Below are 16,945 nucleotides of genomic sequence, written 5' to 3'. Positions count from 1 at the left end.
ATATGTTATTAAGTAGTTCGAGAAAACAAAAGCCTACCTGTGAGAGGTGAGGGTGATCCAACTGGTGTTGATGGATTTGATGGAAAACTACTGCTGGTATGGTCAGGAGAATAAATCTAACCAGAAAACAACAGATATACACATATCAATATGTGGCAACAAAAAAAAAGATAAATCCATTTGCATGGATTTTTAAATAATTTAAGTAGACCATCCCTAAGGCTCAAGGTGAAAAACTGTTTCATTAATTTTAGGACTATTCTATTACATAAAGGGTATAAAAGCCTCAGTTTTAAAATTAGGATTAAAAAGTATCATATATATTTTAATACAAGAGGAATAAAATAGATTATATCTATTTCTCCATTATCCTAGTTGGAAATAATTTAAAGTTTATAAATTTAGAACAAAAAAAGAGAAGGACTATAAAATACCAAATCTGATAAACAATCTTTTGAGCATATACCATATAAATAAATGATATCCTTTAAAAAGAATTATTTCAGGAAACTATTTCAGGAAACTATTCACTTATCTTTGGAAGCGAAGAATCTTTAAAAAGTTTTAAAAGACAAAGAAAATAATTTTTTAAAAGTTACCACTTATGTCTCATCTCAGTGTGACCAACTACATTTTTGCCAAATTTAGCTTCAAGTGGTGAGTACTGTTAAAAAAACAAAACACCAAACTTGCTCTCAAAGGATATTCTGTCACCCTGGAGGAAAGTGAAAAAACCCACCAAGTCCTTCAAAAAGTGTTCCCAAAATGATCTGTGGACTTTACTCTCTAAAGGGTTTATTTATGGATGCAGATATTTGGGTATTTCAAGTAAAAAAGTTATTTTGCTAGGCTTTATATGTTTTGTTTTTTAAAATTTTTTTTGAGAGACAGAGAAACATTGATGTGAAAGAGAACCATCCATCGGTTGCCTCCTGTACATGCCCTGACCAGATATCGTACCCAAAACCTAGGCATGTGCCCTGAATGGAAATGAAACCCATGACCCCCTGGTGTATGGGATGATGCTCCAAACAATTGAGCCACCCGGCCAGGGCTGTTGCAATACTTTGTATTTATTTCATTACTGATTTTAAAAAGTGGCAGCCCTGGCTGGTTCGGCTCAGCAGTTAGAGCATCAGCCCTCGGACCAAAGAGTCACAGGTTCAATTCTCAGTCAGGCGCATGTGCTTCAATTATGGGTTTGCTCCCTGGCCCCAGTCAGAGTAGTGTGGGAGGCAACCAACTGATGTGTCTCTCACATCGACGTTTCTCTCTCTGTCTCACTTCCTTCCTCCCATTCTTTCTAAAAATCAATGGAGCCCTGGACGGTTTGGCTCAGCGGTTAGAGCGTCGGCCTGCGGTCGAGAGAGACCCGGGTTCAGTTCCTGCTAAGGGCATGTACCTCGGTTGCAGTTTGTCCCCAGCCCTGGTTGGTTGTGCAGGTGGCAGCCACTTGATGTGTCCCTTTCACGTCGATGTTTCTCTCTCTCTCTCTTTCTGTTCCTCTCTTTCCCTCCCACTGTACCTGAAGAAAAAAATGGAAAAATGTCCTTTGGTGAGGATAAAAAATAAAATAAAAATGGAAAAAATATCCGAGGGTGAGGATTAAAAAAAAAAAAGTGACAAATTCTTTCAAATTTACCTAATTAACCATTAAATATATATATATATATATATTTTATCCTCACCTGAGGACATATTTCCATTTTTTGTTCAGACAGAGTGGGAGGGAGAGAGAAGAAAAGAGAGAAACATCGACGTAAAAGGGACACATTGAGTGGCTGCCACCCGCACGACCAACCAGGGCCAGGGACAAACTGCAACCGAGATACGTGCCCTTAGAGGGAACCAAACCCGGGTCTCTCTGGAGAGCAGGTCAATGCTCTAACCGCTGAGCCAAACTGGCCAGGGCTAACCATTAAATATTTTTAAAATCCCCTTAATCTAGGCACTAACGGTCCCTAGGAGTTCTTCTATAGGATAATTCTATTATTATAATGGTCATAATAAATCATCTTCACATTGTAGCATTTAACTTAGGGCAGACAAATCAACTTATATGAACAAATTGTGGCCAAATATTTTAAAAAGAAAAATGACCAGTGGGTGCCAAGAGTCATCCAACAGAAATAACTTTGCTCTGAATAAGCTTAGAACTCTAATGCATTTAAAGAAGCCCAAATTATGTTATATGAAGGCTCTCAGAATTGGTTTTAAAGAAAATGTAATATGCGAAAAAAGCCCGATATTGGGATATAGTCTCTTGTAAAATAAAATTCCAGAAAATCATAAAAATTCCACAAATCATAATCATCAAACGTAACACTTTCATTAAACAAAGTAACACAGCACCATTAAACAGCAAGCAGTCAGAAAGTCTATTTTCCTTCATATAGAAACGGATATATCTACCTCAAATAAAATATTCCAAGTTGTATGTTACTAAATTGTAATTGTAAATGCCTTTAAACACCAACTCTCTCCAAATAGCCAGATCTAGAAGTTGTATAATTAAGTTAGAAAGCTATTTTGGAAAAAGCAAAGCTATCAAGAAGTCTTCAGAAGACTTTATGGGAAGACTTAGTAGTAATAGGGAGATAGTATGTTATAAGATCAATATTGTTGGTCTTAAAGTTGTTACCTTTTAAAAACTTCAGGAGACACGTGAAAATCAGCTAACAACCAAAGTTTCATTCCTAGTGGCCTGCATACACACAGTAATGTATTTCAACCATCTAAGTAAATTAAATTAAGGTCACTGAACTTTAACACAAACCTATCTCCACAAAAACCTTTACTTTTATAAATTACTATTTCTTATGTTTAAGATTCAAATAAGTACACCTTTTATGAACAATTGATGCTAACTTTTCCTTCACTATAATATTGGTAGGGGAGGGCCCTGGCCGGTGTGGCTCAATTGGCTGGAGCATCGTCCCTGTGCACTGGAAGGTCATGGGTTCGATTCCCAATCCAGGTGTATGCAGGAGGCAATCGATTGATGTATCTCTTCTCTCTCTCTCTCTCTCTCTCTCTCTCTCTCTCTCTTTCTCCCTCTCTAAAATCAATTTTAAAAAGAGAGAGAATACTGGTAAGGAAGAAAAAGGTTGATAACACTGATGGTGGGTGGATGAGGAGTGAGAAAAGTCTCAATCCCATGCAGAACTTGATCATAAACTAGACCACACGACTAATTTTTTATTTCTTTGTCTGTAAGGATTAATATCATGAAAGCATTGGAGAAATAGCGTTCCCTCTCTGTCACACCACCTGCTTTTGTTTTCTTCCTACTGCTTACAATAATTCCTAATTGTCCAAAGCTGTTTACTTGTTTATTATTACTCTCTTACCCTTTCCCCTAGTAAACTATATGCTCCAGAAAAGCAAGGACTTAGTCTTATTCAAACAAACATCTGAATTATACAGGATGTGCAGTAGTTTCAGATTCTACAACAGTGCTGGTAAATATATACATATTTATTGAAAGATTGAATATCATCCTTGTAAGAAGTTACCATCTGAATATTTTTTAAAAATCCTTGGATTACTTACCTTGACTCCATCCCCTTTTGCTCTTCTAGTTCCCTCAATGTAGATTTCCCCACAGCCCTAGACTCTGCTTTCTTTTCTTTGTCTCTGTGTTTAAGTCTTGGTAAAATCATTCTTCACGAAGTATCAACTACAACATCCCTGTGAATGACTCCTAAGTTGACATCTCTATCCTCACACTGATTGCTGGACTTCTCCATCTGGACCTATTTTTCTCCCATCTCAAGCTCAGTCTGTCCAAACCTAAGCTTCCATCATTGTCCCCAGCTTCCTACCCTTCCCATCTCTACTCTTCTGATTTCTCTCCCTAGCACCACCCTTCTCATGGTGGTGAGAACCACTTTCTCTTTTTCCTCCTTTTCCCAGTCCCTCTACACTTCCCACCAGTTTCCAATACCCACAATTCTCTAGTTTCTGGCAGGCACAGGCCATTTTCAGTGCCATGACGCTTCCTCAAACCTTTACTAGCAACTGTGGCTAAACTATTTAAGTCTTCATACTCCCTGCTCCTTTCATCCCCTACATAACTGCCAAGCTGTTGTCCTCAACCCGTTTTGAACAGTCAAATGTCATGCAGTGCTTCCTGTTGCCTACTAAATAAAACAGAATTATATTTGATATCTTTCATAATCTGGTCACAAAAATAGCTTTCTACGGTTTTACCTACATATAATATTATGTACCCTATCATCCAAACAAAATATATATTTTTCATTTTCTGAACATAGCTTATCCATTCAAAGTGCCTTTTTCTCAACTTCTCCCTGATGAAATTCTATACCACATCAAAGTGCAGCTCAAATGTCATCTCCTTTATACTCCTAGAATAACCTGTACTTCTTTGTTCTTTTACTTCACACTATGTATTACATTATCATTTTCTGTATGCCTGTCTTACCTTCTCTCTTTGAATGTAAATTCTTTGAAGGTAAGGACCTTACATTGTTCAACATTGAATCCGTTATTGTTCATCACTGTCATGTACAAGCAGGTGTTCAGCATTTTTTTTAATACTTGAGAGATTAAATTGCACTTAAAATTTGCTATAATACTTTTTGATTAAAAGTAGGACTCAGTAAGTGGTAGTGTTTATCTTAGTATTTATGTAATGGGGTTCCATAACAGGAATACCAAAAGGGTGGAAAGATCTTGTTATGAAGATGAATTCACTTACAAATTAATCAGTTTTATGGTGTAAGCTTTGAGAACAATATAGTGAGGTTCACTGTTTCTGAGAACTAATGTGGATTTACTAAGCTGTCCATACCACACTGTTAGGCAGGTACGAGCTTTTGAGGGTATAAGAAACTATCAATATTTTTTCTCCCTGATAACTCTGCCATTGGTATTACATAATCTCTAACCACGTCAAGAACTGGTGACAACTTTTTTTTTTTGACTTTAGAGAGAGAGAAAATGAAAAAGAGAGAGAAACATTGATGTGAGAGAGAAACATCGATCAGTTGGTTCCCATCCATGCCCCAACTTGGGATTGAACCCGAAGCCTAGGTATGTGCCCTGACTAGGAATCAAACCCACCACCTTTTGGTGTACGGGATGACGTTCCAACCAACTAAGCAACTTGGCTGGTGACAACTTCTTTTTTTTTTTTTTATCCTCACCCGAGGACATTTTTCCATTTTTTGTTCAGATAGAGCGGGAGGGAGAGAGAGGAAGAGAGAGAGAGAGAAACATCGATGTGAAGGGACACATCGAGTGGCTGCCATCCTCACGACCAACCAGGGCCGGGGACAATCTGCAACCGAGGTACGTGCCCTTAGCGGGAACCAAACCCGGGTCTGTCTGGACCGCAGGCCGACGCTCCAACCGCTGAGCCAAACCGGCCAGGGCAACTTCTTTATCTTAAAGAAGGAAGATGTTATATTTTAGACTTACATGTCACTACCTTGCAATTACTTAACAAAATGCTCTGACGCTGTATATAAAATAGGTGTGAGCTTTTAAAAATCACTGTGAAAATAGGAGAAGCAATATAAAAAATGTATCAAGTAAAAAACATATAACTTCTGGTGTTTTTTTCAAAAGCAGCTTCTCTATTTGTCCAATAAAAACCATTTTCTCTATTCACCCATCACAATCCCTGGTTCTATTCTGCCGTAAAGTGATGACAGACAGAATTATTGTTAATACTTTTCCTGAACTGACAGACAGACAGCCTGGCAAATTAGAGAACTTTTTCTTGTCCCTTTTACTTTAATAAAAAGAATGTGTACATGGGGAGGGAGAGCAACACAACATTAAAAAGGCAACATACAGCCTTTCAGATCGCAGGTCATTTCATCAAACTTCACCTCTGCATGTTTATTCTATTACCAATTAACATACAAATGGTAGTTATTCTATATAGAATTTGTTGTGTTACTTTAAGAAATCCCAAACAAAAGGTCTTATGTGACAGAGAGCATTCTAAATCAATAATATATTACTTTTTGACCTTAAAAACCTCCTACATTGATGTTTGAAAGAGAATTAAAAAATTCAGTCATGTAAAAGATGGGAAAAGGAGTGATTTAGAATCTACAGCATAAACACAAAGTAAGAACTCATTCCGCATGCAGCCATGGTCCTTGGTACTGTTAAATGACCAATGATGAATAACTCCCAGTACCTTCTGCCAGGCTTAAACGGTAATATGCCTCATTTTACTGCAACAAATGAGGCTCCTCCTCCTATCAGTCACGGTCCATTCCAATCAGCAGGGTGCCGATAAGCCAGAGGGTAATGAAAAGGGCTCAGACAAAAAGGAAACAATAGGGAGCTCCCAGGCCCAACCTTGGAACTGCAAGCCCAATTTTTTAAACACTACAGTGCACATTTCAGTTAATCTTTATTATGCTAATGTTATTGAGTCTAAGGAACAAAGAAACTTATTTCATGAATTACTTTTAAACGTCAACTTCCCTGAATTTTCTTTTCTTTTGTTAGAGACTACTGACCATTTAACTATCCAGATTAAAACTCTCTCTCTTCTTTGCTCTGAGGTAGAAATCGAAACATAAATTATCACAAAGAAGTCTGATATAATCAACAAAGTTAAACAGTTCTCTTGTTTGATCTCCTCTAAATTAAAGACCAAGTGTTTTGATATGGTATTAAGCACTGAAATAAACCAGATGTTTCTTCCTCTATATAACTCTCCATGGGCACAATCTTAAAGGGTTATTGTCTGGCAAATGTTCAGGGAAACACATTAGAAATGGCACGAATACCCAGATTTTCCTTTCCTTCTATCTACCCTAGTTTATTATCTAAACTAATGCATAATCCACAGGGCTTTGGGAACTTTGTGTAAATACTTTCATGTACAATTCTCTTTCTAGCTATCCTGAGATTAAGACCACAATTATCCAGGCTTAAACCTAAAATAAAGGAACCTTTGCAAATGTATTATCTGGCTTTACATGTTTAATCACACAGTATTCTATGTGCTCTTTAATACCTAAACTGAAGAACAAAGGTTGTACCCTCTGATGTTTTACACATGAAAGACCTTCTAAGACATATATCAGACAATTGGGGTGCTAGAAATATCTTCTCATGATAATAGGATGGTGTTTCTCCATCTAAAACTAGATGCTATTTTTAAAATGTCATTCTAAAAAACTTAAAATTTCAAAATATGCATGGTCACCATTTTCAAAGATCTGTCATACTGAACATAAAAATTCTGATATGCCAGACTCTTAAATGTAATCCTCATATAATTCCTTCTCCTCATCTCTTCTAATCCTTCCTATCCCCAATGTAATGTTTTTGCTTTTCAGTACATTTTGAGAGTGCTAAAGTGAATATGAGTCTGTAATGGAGTTAGAGAAAGAACGTACTTGGGGGAGGTGTCCGGTGGGGAGGGGGCAGCAGATGGACTGAAGGAAGGGATTTGAAGTGTGCAGACTATGGCATGCAGTGATGGAGCAGATGGAATGCATCACCATCAGCTATGACAGAAATGATTTATGGAATGACCTAGCTGCTCCTGCCTAGTAACAACATAGGACGACAGAGCTGAGTTTCCATGACAACCAAAGCCCACCCACTAACTAGATTAAACATTCTTCCATGGCTTCCACTAAAACTGAATTTGAATTTACTTTTCCAAATGGCAACTGATTGTCTTATACGCTGGTCATAATATGGGAAAATAGTCAAGGACTTGAAGGGTAACTGAAAGGAGCTTGAAGGACCACGGAGAACATCACAAATTCTTGCCTACCTGAATGCCAAGATTCCTTTACATAGTGTTTGAATAAAATAAACAGACTTTTGAGGAATAAAGCTCCTGAAATGCAGGTTATATTTTTAAAAGTTCCTAGCATTGACAGCTCAAATATTATTTTGTCCTCCTACATGTGAAATGTTACTGGATTCTTTCGGAATCAGAAGGAATATGGCAAGCCAATCAAATACCTGGGAGGCCCTCAGATATTAAACGTTATAGGGTAATTTTCTTCCTAAGTAGGTAGTTTTCATCAGGTGGCAATCAAGTGGGACAACTGCCTTTCTTTAACCCTCACCACCCTGTGAAACAACTCACTGTGGTAACGCTCCTTCTGGACGTAGAGTAGTAAAGCTCACCAGATCAGGGTTCTCATCTAATATATATGCCTTCACCCTTCCTAGCTTGGTGATCCCTAGGGCAAGAGACTTCATCTTTCTGAGCTGAAGTTACTTAACCTTTTAAACCTTAGTTCCTCATCTGTAATAGGGAAAAAATAATGCCAACCTCACAGGGTTTTCTTGAGGATTAAATGAAAAAAATGCATGTAAATGCTTATATAGTGCCTAATACCTAGTAACCATTCAAATTATAGCCAATATTTTTGTAGGTTTTGTTACCATCAAGATTTTTGTCATATGATGAAAGACTGAGTTCAACAAACATTTACCGAGTTTTATTTTGTGCAGGGCTCCATTATGTGATAGAGAAGTTTGACTTGGCTTCATTTCTCAAAAAACTTGTACTCTGCTACAGAGAAAGGTTTATTTACAGAAACCATATACAAAGAAGTTTACCTCCTTAAAGGTTCAATAGTTGCTTCCTATCAATTACTCTCACATTAAGTGGTCTGCCTTGTCTATGAACAGCAGCAAATGTGTTGGACAGAGTTAAATGCACTTCTCAAAAAATGTAAGACAACTCTGGGAATTCTGAGAGGTATATTACTCAGGAGGGAAAAAAAAAGAAAAAGCCTAAGGAGAAACTTCATAAAGTATAAAGAAGTGGTGCCTCTTTTAAATAATTAGATTTGTAATCTTTGCTGATAAAAGCTCTCCCAAAAATATTCCAGAAGAAGGGATTTCAGTTTTAATGTTTTAAGGATTAGATATTAAAACATAATCATTGTTTTTATTAAAGCAAATCACTACTTTGTCATTAATGCCCTGATGTGATATAGATGCTCCCGAAAAATACTATGGAATTCCTTCAAATCCATTTTACTAATTTTAACACAAATTCTTCAATGAATCTGGCTTTTTTTTATGGGGAAGGCTCTCATTTCCTATTTCTTGAATGAATCAGTTGCATTTCCCCCCCCCCCCAATAAATATGTAAAATACGTTCTGTCTTGGAAAAAGTTCTTATAAAAACACTTCTTTCTCTGGATCAGAAAAATAACTGAGTTGTCTTTCTTGGTTCCACCTGACTTATATTAATGGGCAACTCACTAAGTATTTGAAACTAATAAATAGCTTTAAATATTAATCTCAGAAATCTGTGCTTTAGATTTTAAAATGTCCAAATTTCTTTTCCTTCAATCTACATCTGTTCCATTAAGACAAAGACATATATATAAACTAAAGTTAAAAGAATAGACCTTGTGGGAATGTTCTCATGAATTATTTTAAGGGCAGCATGAATTGATATAAGCTGAGAATAATGCTAACTGAGTAATGAAGTTGATCCTGTTATAACTATGTCTGTTAACTATGACACATACTACCCACAAAATATAACCACTGCATGCAGCTGTATAGTATTCATTCAGTAGAATATATAAAGTCAATACTCACAGATGCCAAAGCCTTTCCAAGTGCATCACCGGTCTGTGAGCTTCCAGCAGCATTCCCTCTGGTTCCTGATCATATCAAGTAGAAAAACAAACACAAATTTTTAGCAAGCTGGCATGCTTTTTAGCACTCTGCCATTATTTCAAGGGTATTCTCTATTGTTATTTCACAACTGTCAAAAAAAACCCAGCAAGTACTCGCATGTGCTGTACTTAGTAAGCTAAAGATGTTTCTATGTTAATGAAAATGAAAAGGTTTCTTGTCTTCCCTTCTTTCATTTTTAAATTCAGTATTAAAAAATATATCGACAGATATGGGGTTTACCAAAAATCTCCTATTTAGGGAGTTCTGTCAACCCAAAAAAGCTCACCTAGAATGCTATCTGATCCATTGATGGGAGGAGTGTGTGAGGCAGCAACGTAAGGTGAACTGCTGGTACTGCCTCGATGGAAGCTGGACATTGGTGGAAGACTCGTGTTTATGTCTGTCGGTGAAACTGAGTGTGGAGGATAACTCTAGAAAAAGGGGGGAAGAGACATATGTATTAAATACATTTTCCAAATAATATGCACATATAACTGGACAACTACTGTAACAGGTCATAAAGAATATAACAAGTTAGCAGCTAAAGAGTGCCACTCTTGTCAGTTACTTTTTAAAAAGGCATGCTTAATGCAGTAAGCTTACAAGTATTCCAAACTTTAGGAGTTTCGGCAGAACCAAATCTCATACTTGTAATCCTACAAGAAACACATGTGAAGACAAAGTATTGCGACACCCTGGTCATCGGTTACAGCCTACCAAGCGGTCATGTGAATGAAGGCTGCCATAACTACTGGATTGAGACATGTGGGAAGTGGAGGTCCCCAGAATTCCACCAAAACCAGGCTGGCTCATCCCATTTGATGAACTCCAAAGGTCAGAAGAATTGTGGGTCCCATCTAAGACAAAAAGAGAAATATAAAATTTTCTTTAGCTAAAATTTGATGCTATAAAAATTCAAAGGGTACACTCCAGTTATTTTTTCCTCCCCTTTCCAACCTATTCTTCTGTCTAGATGTCTTCCGTTCAAACTGTATGACTATCTAAAAAGAAGGAATAAAGCTTTACAGTTAGAAAAAAAAAAAGTAATCCAAACTAACAGGTAAGTTATTAAAAAAAATCCTCAAAAGATCTAGCTTAGTATCAAGGATAATAAAAATTCCAAATTTGGGGATAGGTTGGATTTAATTTTGAGTTAAATGTATACTCACAAATATTTTAAAAAGTCCTTAATCTATAACAAACAATTTACATTATATCAAACATTCTGAAACTGTGGAATAAAGAAGTTTCTCCAATAGTAAACCTAAGTAATTGATAATGACTATGTTATAGTCAGCCTTCAAATGAATTGTGTTAGCAATGACTTCTCTCACCAATGTAAGGTCAAGTAACCACTTTATGCAGTAATTTATTGCTCCCACAGTATTTGCTTCTCATAGTCCAAAACTACAGGAGACCAAATAAAAATGATTTGCTAGACATGAATTTTAAAAAAGGCAACCCACTTTTTCTATCTTAAAAAGTCTTACTCTGTCCTGTGATATCCTTTCTTTATAGTGATAATTCTAGGAATGATATGAATCTGTAATTTAAATAAGAAACTAGTGTTGTTGATATCGTTCATACATTTAAATTATAATGAGAAATAGTGGCTCTACTCATTCTTCTGAATTGAAGTCCATTATAAATTCAATCAATACTAGATGGGTACTCCAATGGTTCACTGGATAGTCCAACAATGCAGTCAGCAATAAATCACACTAGAGTACTTTAAAAATACATTTTCATTTACACCGGTCAAAATCACCTAGATAAATAATGTCTAAATTCTTATAAAGGCATTTTTTTCCCTCACAACTTTAAAATTTTAGCTAATATACAATAGATAACTGCTGTAGCATTTGACAATCGTTTGGCAGTACTTACCTTGCATAAAGAAAGTGCTAGCAAACATACTGGTTGGTGGCTTGGGAGATGGATAACTAGGAGATTCACGGTTGAAATCATCTGAATTTGGGGATGGTGCATATACCTTAAAATTAAACAGGACATTTAATTAAAATGTAAATTACTCTCATATCACTTATGTAAAATGAGTGTTACATTATAAAGGGCCATAAAAGGCTTACCTAATATCTGTGAAGTCCTACCACAAATCCAAGAAACTGCTTAAACCCACATTGATTATATCTACATGTTGTTTTTAGCTGATTACTAGAGAAAAATACTACTCCAAATACAAGATGGGGCAAAAGTAGGTTTACAGATGTTTGCATGAAAAATAATACAATCATTAATAAATAATAATGCAAAAATAAACTCTGTTTCATGTACTCAGAACTGTAAACCTATGTTTGCCCCGCCCTGTATTGCTGTAATGCATCTTTGTGTGACAATTATATCAGGTGGTTGAATAAAGTCATATACGTTGACTTTGCTTACAAAACATAAATCTATACAGGCTCATAATTCAAACTGTGATGGTAGAAAAAATGTCTTTTGAATACAGCATGAAATAAAATTTGGGTTAATCATAAAATTCATTCTTTTCTCTGTTACAAAATTTATCAAAATCAAAGTGCGTTAGATTAAATGTTACTATGCTTTGTTACTATTAAAAAAAATTTAAGTTGTCAGAGCAGTACTAGTTTCCTTTGGCACACCTTTGCTTCAGATAAGCAAAATATAAACATTTTGAACAAGCAAATGGACAGCACTGGCATTTCTCTGGAAAACTAAAGGGGCAACCAAATAACTTTAAAACTCAAAACATGATAGAACCATTTTCATGATGACTACTGAAACCAAGAAAAAAACACATGGTCTGTAAATGTAAATCAGGAGCCAGGAAGAATGGAAAAGTGTTCTGGTATGAACAGTTTATGAAACATATTTCTTCTGTTTAGTCTGGTAAGGATACATACATTAAATTTCACTCCAAAATAAAACTCCTAAGTGGCCACTCCAAAATAAAACTCCTAAGTGGCCACTTAAGTGGAAGAAAATAATTACCTTATTAAAATTATGGGAGCATGTGCAAAAAATCATTATTCTTTGCATAAGCATAAAATATTTCTGGAATTATATACGAGAAACTTAATGGTTACACATCTGGACTTAGAACCGGGAAGGAGGACATTTACTTTATGCCCTTCCACATAGTTTGATATTTTTACCCTGAACACATATTTCCGTGCACTAATAAAAAAGTCCAGGAAGCACACACCGAGATTACAATGGGAGCCAAGTTTTTATTTACATAAACTATCAGTTATATTCACTTAGTCTTTCATTAAGGTATTAACTAACTGGAAAGACTTCTGGCAAAGACCTTAACCCTCCAGACTCAACTTCTTCACTCATAAACTAGCTGACAGTACTTGCCTCAGGGGGTTGATGGGAAGATCCAACAATACATATAAAATGTTTAGCACAATGACCACTCGCCAAGTCTTAGCTAATAGTATCTCATCTTTCTATCACTCTTACAGGAGCAGTTATGCGGCTATATACTGTCCCTGTTCTGTCCTCAAATACTCTTTTTTACAGTTGTCTGATGTGATCCTACAAATTCATTCTAAATAAAAGATTTAAAAGCCCATTTTAATTCTTCTTACCAGATGTGTCGATACTTGCACAGGTGTGTCTTTTTAATGAATTGGTAACTCAGGTTACTTTCCTACCTTTCACATCTCAAAGTTAAAACACACATGTGTGGTGCCTGCGAAGTTTGGGACAAGATATATTCCTATGAATTACCCAGATGGATCCTAGATAGGGGAGTATGGTAGATAAAATGTTTATTTTCATTTCATATGTATATGCAGATTTTTCTAGCTTAGTATTATTACATGAAAATAGTGTTAGAATAAAATAACTGGGTAAATACAAATGTGTTTGGAATGTATTATATAGGCTGATAGAAAAGTTTTCAGGAAAGGAATTTTACGCTTTTTTCTTTTAATCAAGATTCAGTGTCTAAATGTAGCCACAGATAGCTACCTCTGTTCCCTTTATATATAGGTTTTCCCAAACTAGGCTGAAACCACAAACAAAAAGTAAAGTAAATCCAAAGATGTAGCAAGAAAATACAATGAGAATAAAATTTAGAAAACAGCACTAGAACATATGCTTGTTTTTTTTTTTTTTTGGTTGCAAATGCTTATTTACTATACACATCATCAATGATCAGAAAGTATGAAATATAAAATTCTCTAATTCTATCCAGGTTATAGACTAAAATAGTATGTAAGCCTCTCATTGATATCTATGAAAAACTCCAGTTTTGATGTCAGTTCACACAAAAAACACCCTACATAATTTGCCAGTTTAAACTTATACAAAATTTATCAATTTATATTTCTTTACCTTATTCCTATTCAATTCACTTTATTCCGAACAAAATATACTCACACTTTAATACAAAGATAAACCTCACTTTATTGATTTACAAATCGCTGTCAAATAAAGTATATACTGATCAGATAATGGTTAATAGATGACTGTCATGTAAAGCAAGAGAAACCATATAAACCACACAAAGAAGAGACTTGTCTACTCTTGTAAAAATTTTAAAGCTATACAGAGCAAGTAAAATGGGCTCGTTTTAGAGATAAAATTATTCTTAATGTTAGTTTTTATAAATAAACTTTGAAAAAAATAAATGGACTTTTGAAGGACAGACCTGAAAATGGTAAAAACTAAACTACTATGAGTTTAGCATATATTTACTAACGTAAGTTCAAAGTTTGTATCTTAATAAAAATGTTTTGAAAAACATGGTTCTCAGAGAGGCCCATCTAACAGCATTTCTAATACAGCCAAAGAACTTCACTTTTGGTATCTTAACCATAGCTTGCAAAAACATAGATGCAATGTTATGAAGCAGCAGTTGTGCCAGTCTCGATTTTTCAGATCAAAGAGTTCTTGCGGCAAAGCGCAACTGATGTGGTCTCAAAGACTTTATTAACTCCAGATGTAGGGAAATAGTCAGCCAATTCCACAAAAAGAGCAAGTCTCTTTTAGTTACAATCAGTACTGGCCACAAATTAAAACCAGACTGCTTATGTCATCTGATCACCTGCACATAGATGCCAGTCTTTTTTTCTAGTTAATAATCTAATCATATGTTTAAATCTTAAGTATGATTTTGTATCACAATAAACAATCTCAAAATTAAGAGAAAAGAATATGTATGCTTTAAGATGATTAAAATCTACCAGGAGTCAAACTATTTAAAAAGAAATGGAAAAAAGTACAAGTAAGTAATTTAAGATGTCCTATAAAAATGTGGTAGATACTCAGAAATTGTCTTTACAATTCTAGCTCCATTTAAGAATGTCAGGCTCACAGTAGCTATCATGGGACAGTCTTTCTTCTTTCCCAAGTACTTATATTCACTCCTTCAGGAATAGTGATGAGAGAAATTTTGAGTGTCTGGTGAATAGAACCACAACATTTATTCCAACTTGAATGAATATATAACTGAAAGTCTAACAGTACCTCCCTTTCACTGTTAAAGAACAAATCCACATTAATACCTTTAATATCCTCATCTTATCCACCCAAATTGACTTTTATTTAAGAGTGATAGAGTACCCCAGGGGTGAATATTTACAATTAGAGTGATCACACAATTATCCTTGGAATGTTTTAGCTCATACAACCAATTGGGTCAAGTTAGCAAAAAAAAAAAACAAACAAAAAACACACACACACAAATTCCCTTTTTCCTGTTTGGATGGTTCAGTTTAGTCATACGGATAACCCCAAATCAGGGCAGCCCACTCTCTCTTTAGCTCTAGAGACTGGAGCTGTGTACTGAACTCTTGATTTCAATGTGCCCTTCATGTAATTAATATTGGAAACATCTATGCAAAGCAGGGATTCATAATGATTTTCTGATGCTTATTGAAAAAAGATGCAAAGAAATAAAAGCTTTTGCTAAAAAGATAGTTTTTCTTTTTATCTTGCCACACCCAATGATGACTTAAAGATGATGTCAGCCCTGGCCGGTTTTGCTAAGTGGTTAGAGCACTGGCCTGAGGACAGAAGTGTCTCGGGTTCAATTCCTGATCCTGGGTTGCAGGTTCAATTCCCGACCCTGGTCAGGGTCCTGTGGGAAGCAACCAATTGATGTGTCTCTCTCACTTTAATGTTTCTCTCTTTCTCTTTCCCTCCCTCCCACTCTATCTAAAAATCAATGGAAAAATATCCTCTGGTGAGGATTAACAACAACAACAAAAAGACGATGTCATTCCACATGCTTTTTAAAATAAATTCACAGGCTGTGTTGTGACTGATATTTTCAAATATCCCACATGATGAGGAGATGAGTTGGGGATTTTCTTTAGTATGTGAGAATAGCTGTGTACCCTAATTAAGAGACCTCCCAGAAAACGAGAGGAATGCTCTAGAGGAGCACTGTCCAGTAGGCTTGTGATGACGGAAATGCTCTTGTACCTGTGCTGTACAATACAGTAGCCACTACGGCAACACTCGAAATGTGGACAGTACAACTGAGGAAATAAATTTTAAATTTTATTTTAATTAATTTAAACAGTCATAGTGACTAGTGGTTACTACAGAACAATACAGGTTTAGATCACTTTTCCTTACCTAGTAGTTTAAAATTACATAAATTACTTTGAAAGAAATATTCTAGAAGTCTCATAAGCTCCAAGGCCCATCAAGACCCTAATCAGCCTAAACTCTCAAACATTTTGGGAACACCTTCAGCTAATTTGGAAAGATAGAAAAGCTTATCCATTTTTTTCTGAGCATGCGCTAACCTAGAAATTATTACCAAGATTTCAATATGTTTAAGCCTCTATTTGTTCTTTTGTCAAGATGGTCTGAATAGTTCTCTTTTAAGTTCTAATACATTAAATATAATTAAACGTTTTAATACATGCTAACATGAACCTCCAATATGTAAACAAGTTTATGCTAATCACAGAAACCATCTTCAGCACAATCTTTATCAACTTACCAAAATAAAACTAAGTTATTTGACTAATTTATCCTACCATAATATTTTAAAATAAAAATGTGAAATAATATTCAGGAACATCCACTTAATTTATCTTATATTTTACTTAACTCTATTTTGTATTAAACAATAAAACATTTTGCAAGCTGGTCCTTAAAACCAGAAAAGGAGGGGGGAAAAAAGTCCAAGTCACTGGAAAAAAAATAACTCCAACCCAAGTCAAATCATGAAATACTATGATTAAACTTCTGGGCCAATAATTTTTAAAATGTGCACATTTAAGAGTTAACACTCAAACACTAAGAACGAAAAACTAAGTAATTATTATAAGAT

General features: G+C 35.4%; 1 protein-coding gene across 11 annotated transcripts in view; it reads right to left on the bottom strand.

Moving 5' to 3' along the window:
* The window catches only part of TCF12 (transcription factor 12), a 355,331-nt gene that overhangs the window by 37,058 nt on the left and 301,328 nt on the right, over positions 1-16,945 (bottom strand). For 9 of the 11 annotated variants that reach the window (XM_036241005.1, XM_036241022.1, XM_036241038.1 and 6 more), the window contains 5 exons: positions 11,548-11,653; positions 10,378-10,517; positions 9,947-10,091; positions 9,580-9,644; positions 38-116 (listed from right to left, as the gene is read on the bottom strand). In XM_036241005.1, the coding sequence (XP_036096898.1) occupies positions 38-116; positions 9,580-9,644; positions 9,947-10,091; positions 10,378-10,517; positions 11,548-11,653 (535 nt within the window). The remainder of the gene's footprint in view (positions 1-37; positions 117-9,579; positions 9,645-9,946; positions 10,092-10,377; positions 10,518-11,547; positions 11,654-16,945) is intronic. The other 2 variants (XM_036241061.1, XM_036241067.1) reach the window with 1 other exon arrangement.

This window comes from Molossus molossus, unplaced genomic scaffold, assembly GCF_014108415.1.
Source record: "Molossus molossus isolate mMolMol1 unplaced genomic scaffold, mMolMol1.p scaffold_m16_p_1, whole genome shotgun sequence".
Taxonomy (NCBI): domain Eukaryota; kingdom Metazoa; phylum Chordata; class Mammalia; order Chiroptera; family Molossidae; genus Molossus; species Molossus molossus.
The sequence above is the reverse complement of the archived record's forward strand: the minus strand, read 5'-3'. Positions and strand labels throughout refer to the sequence as shown.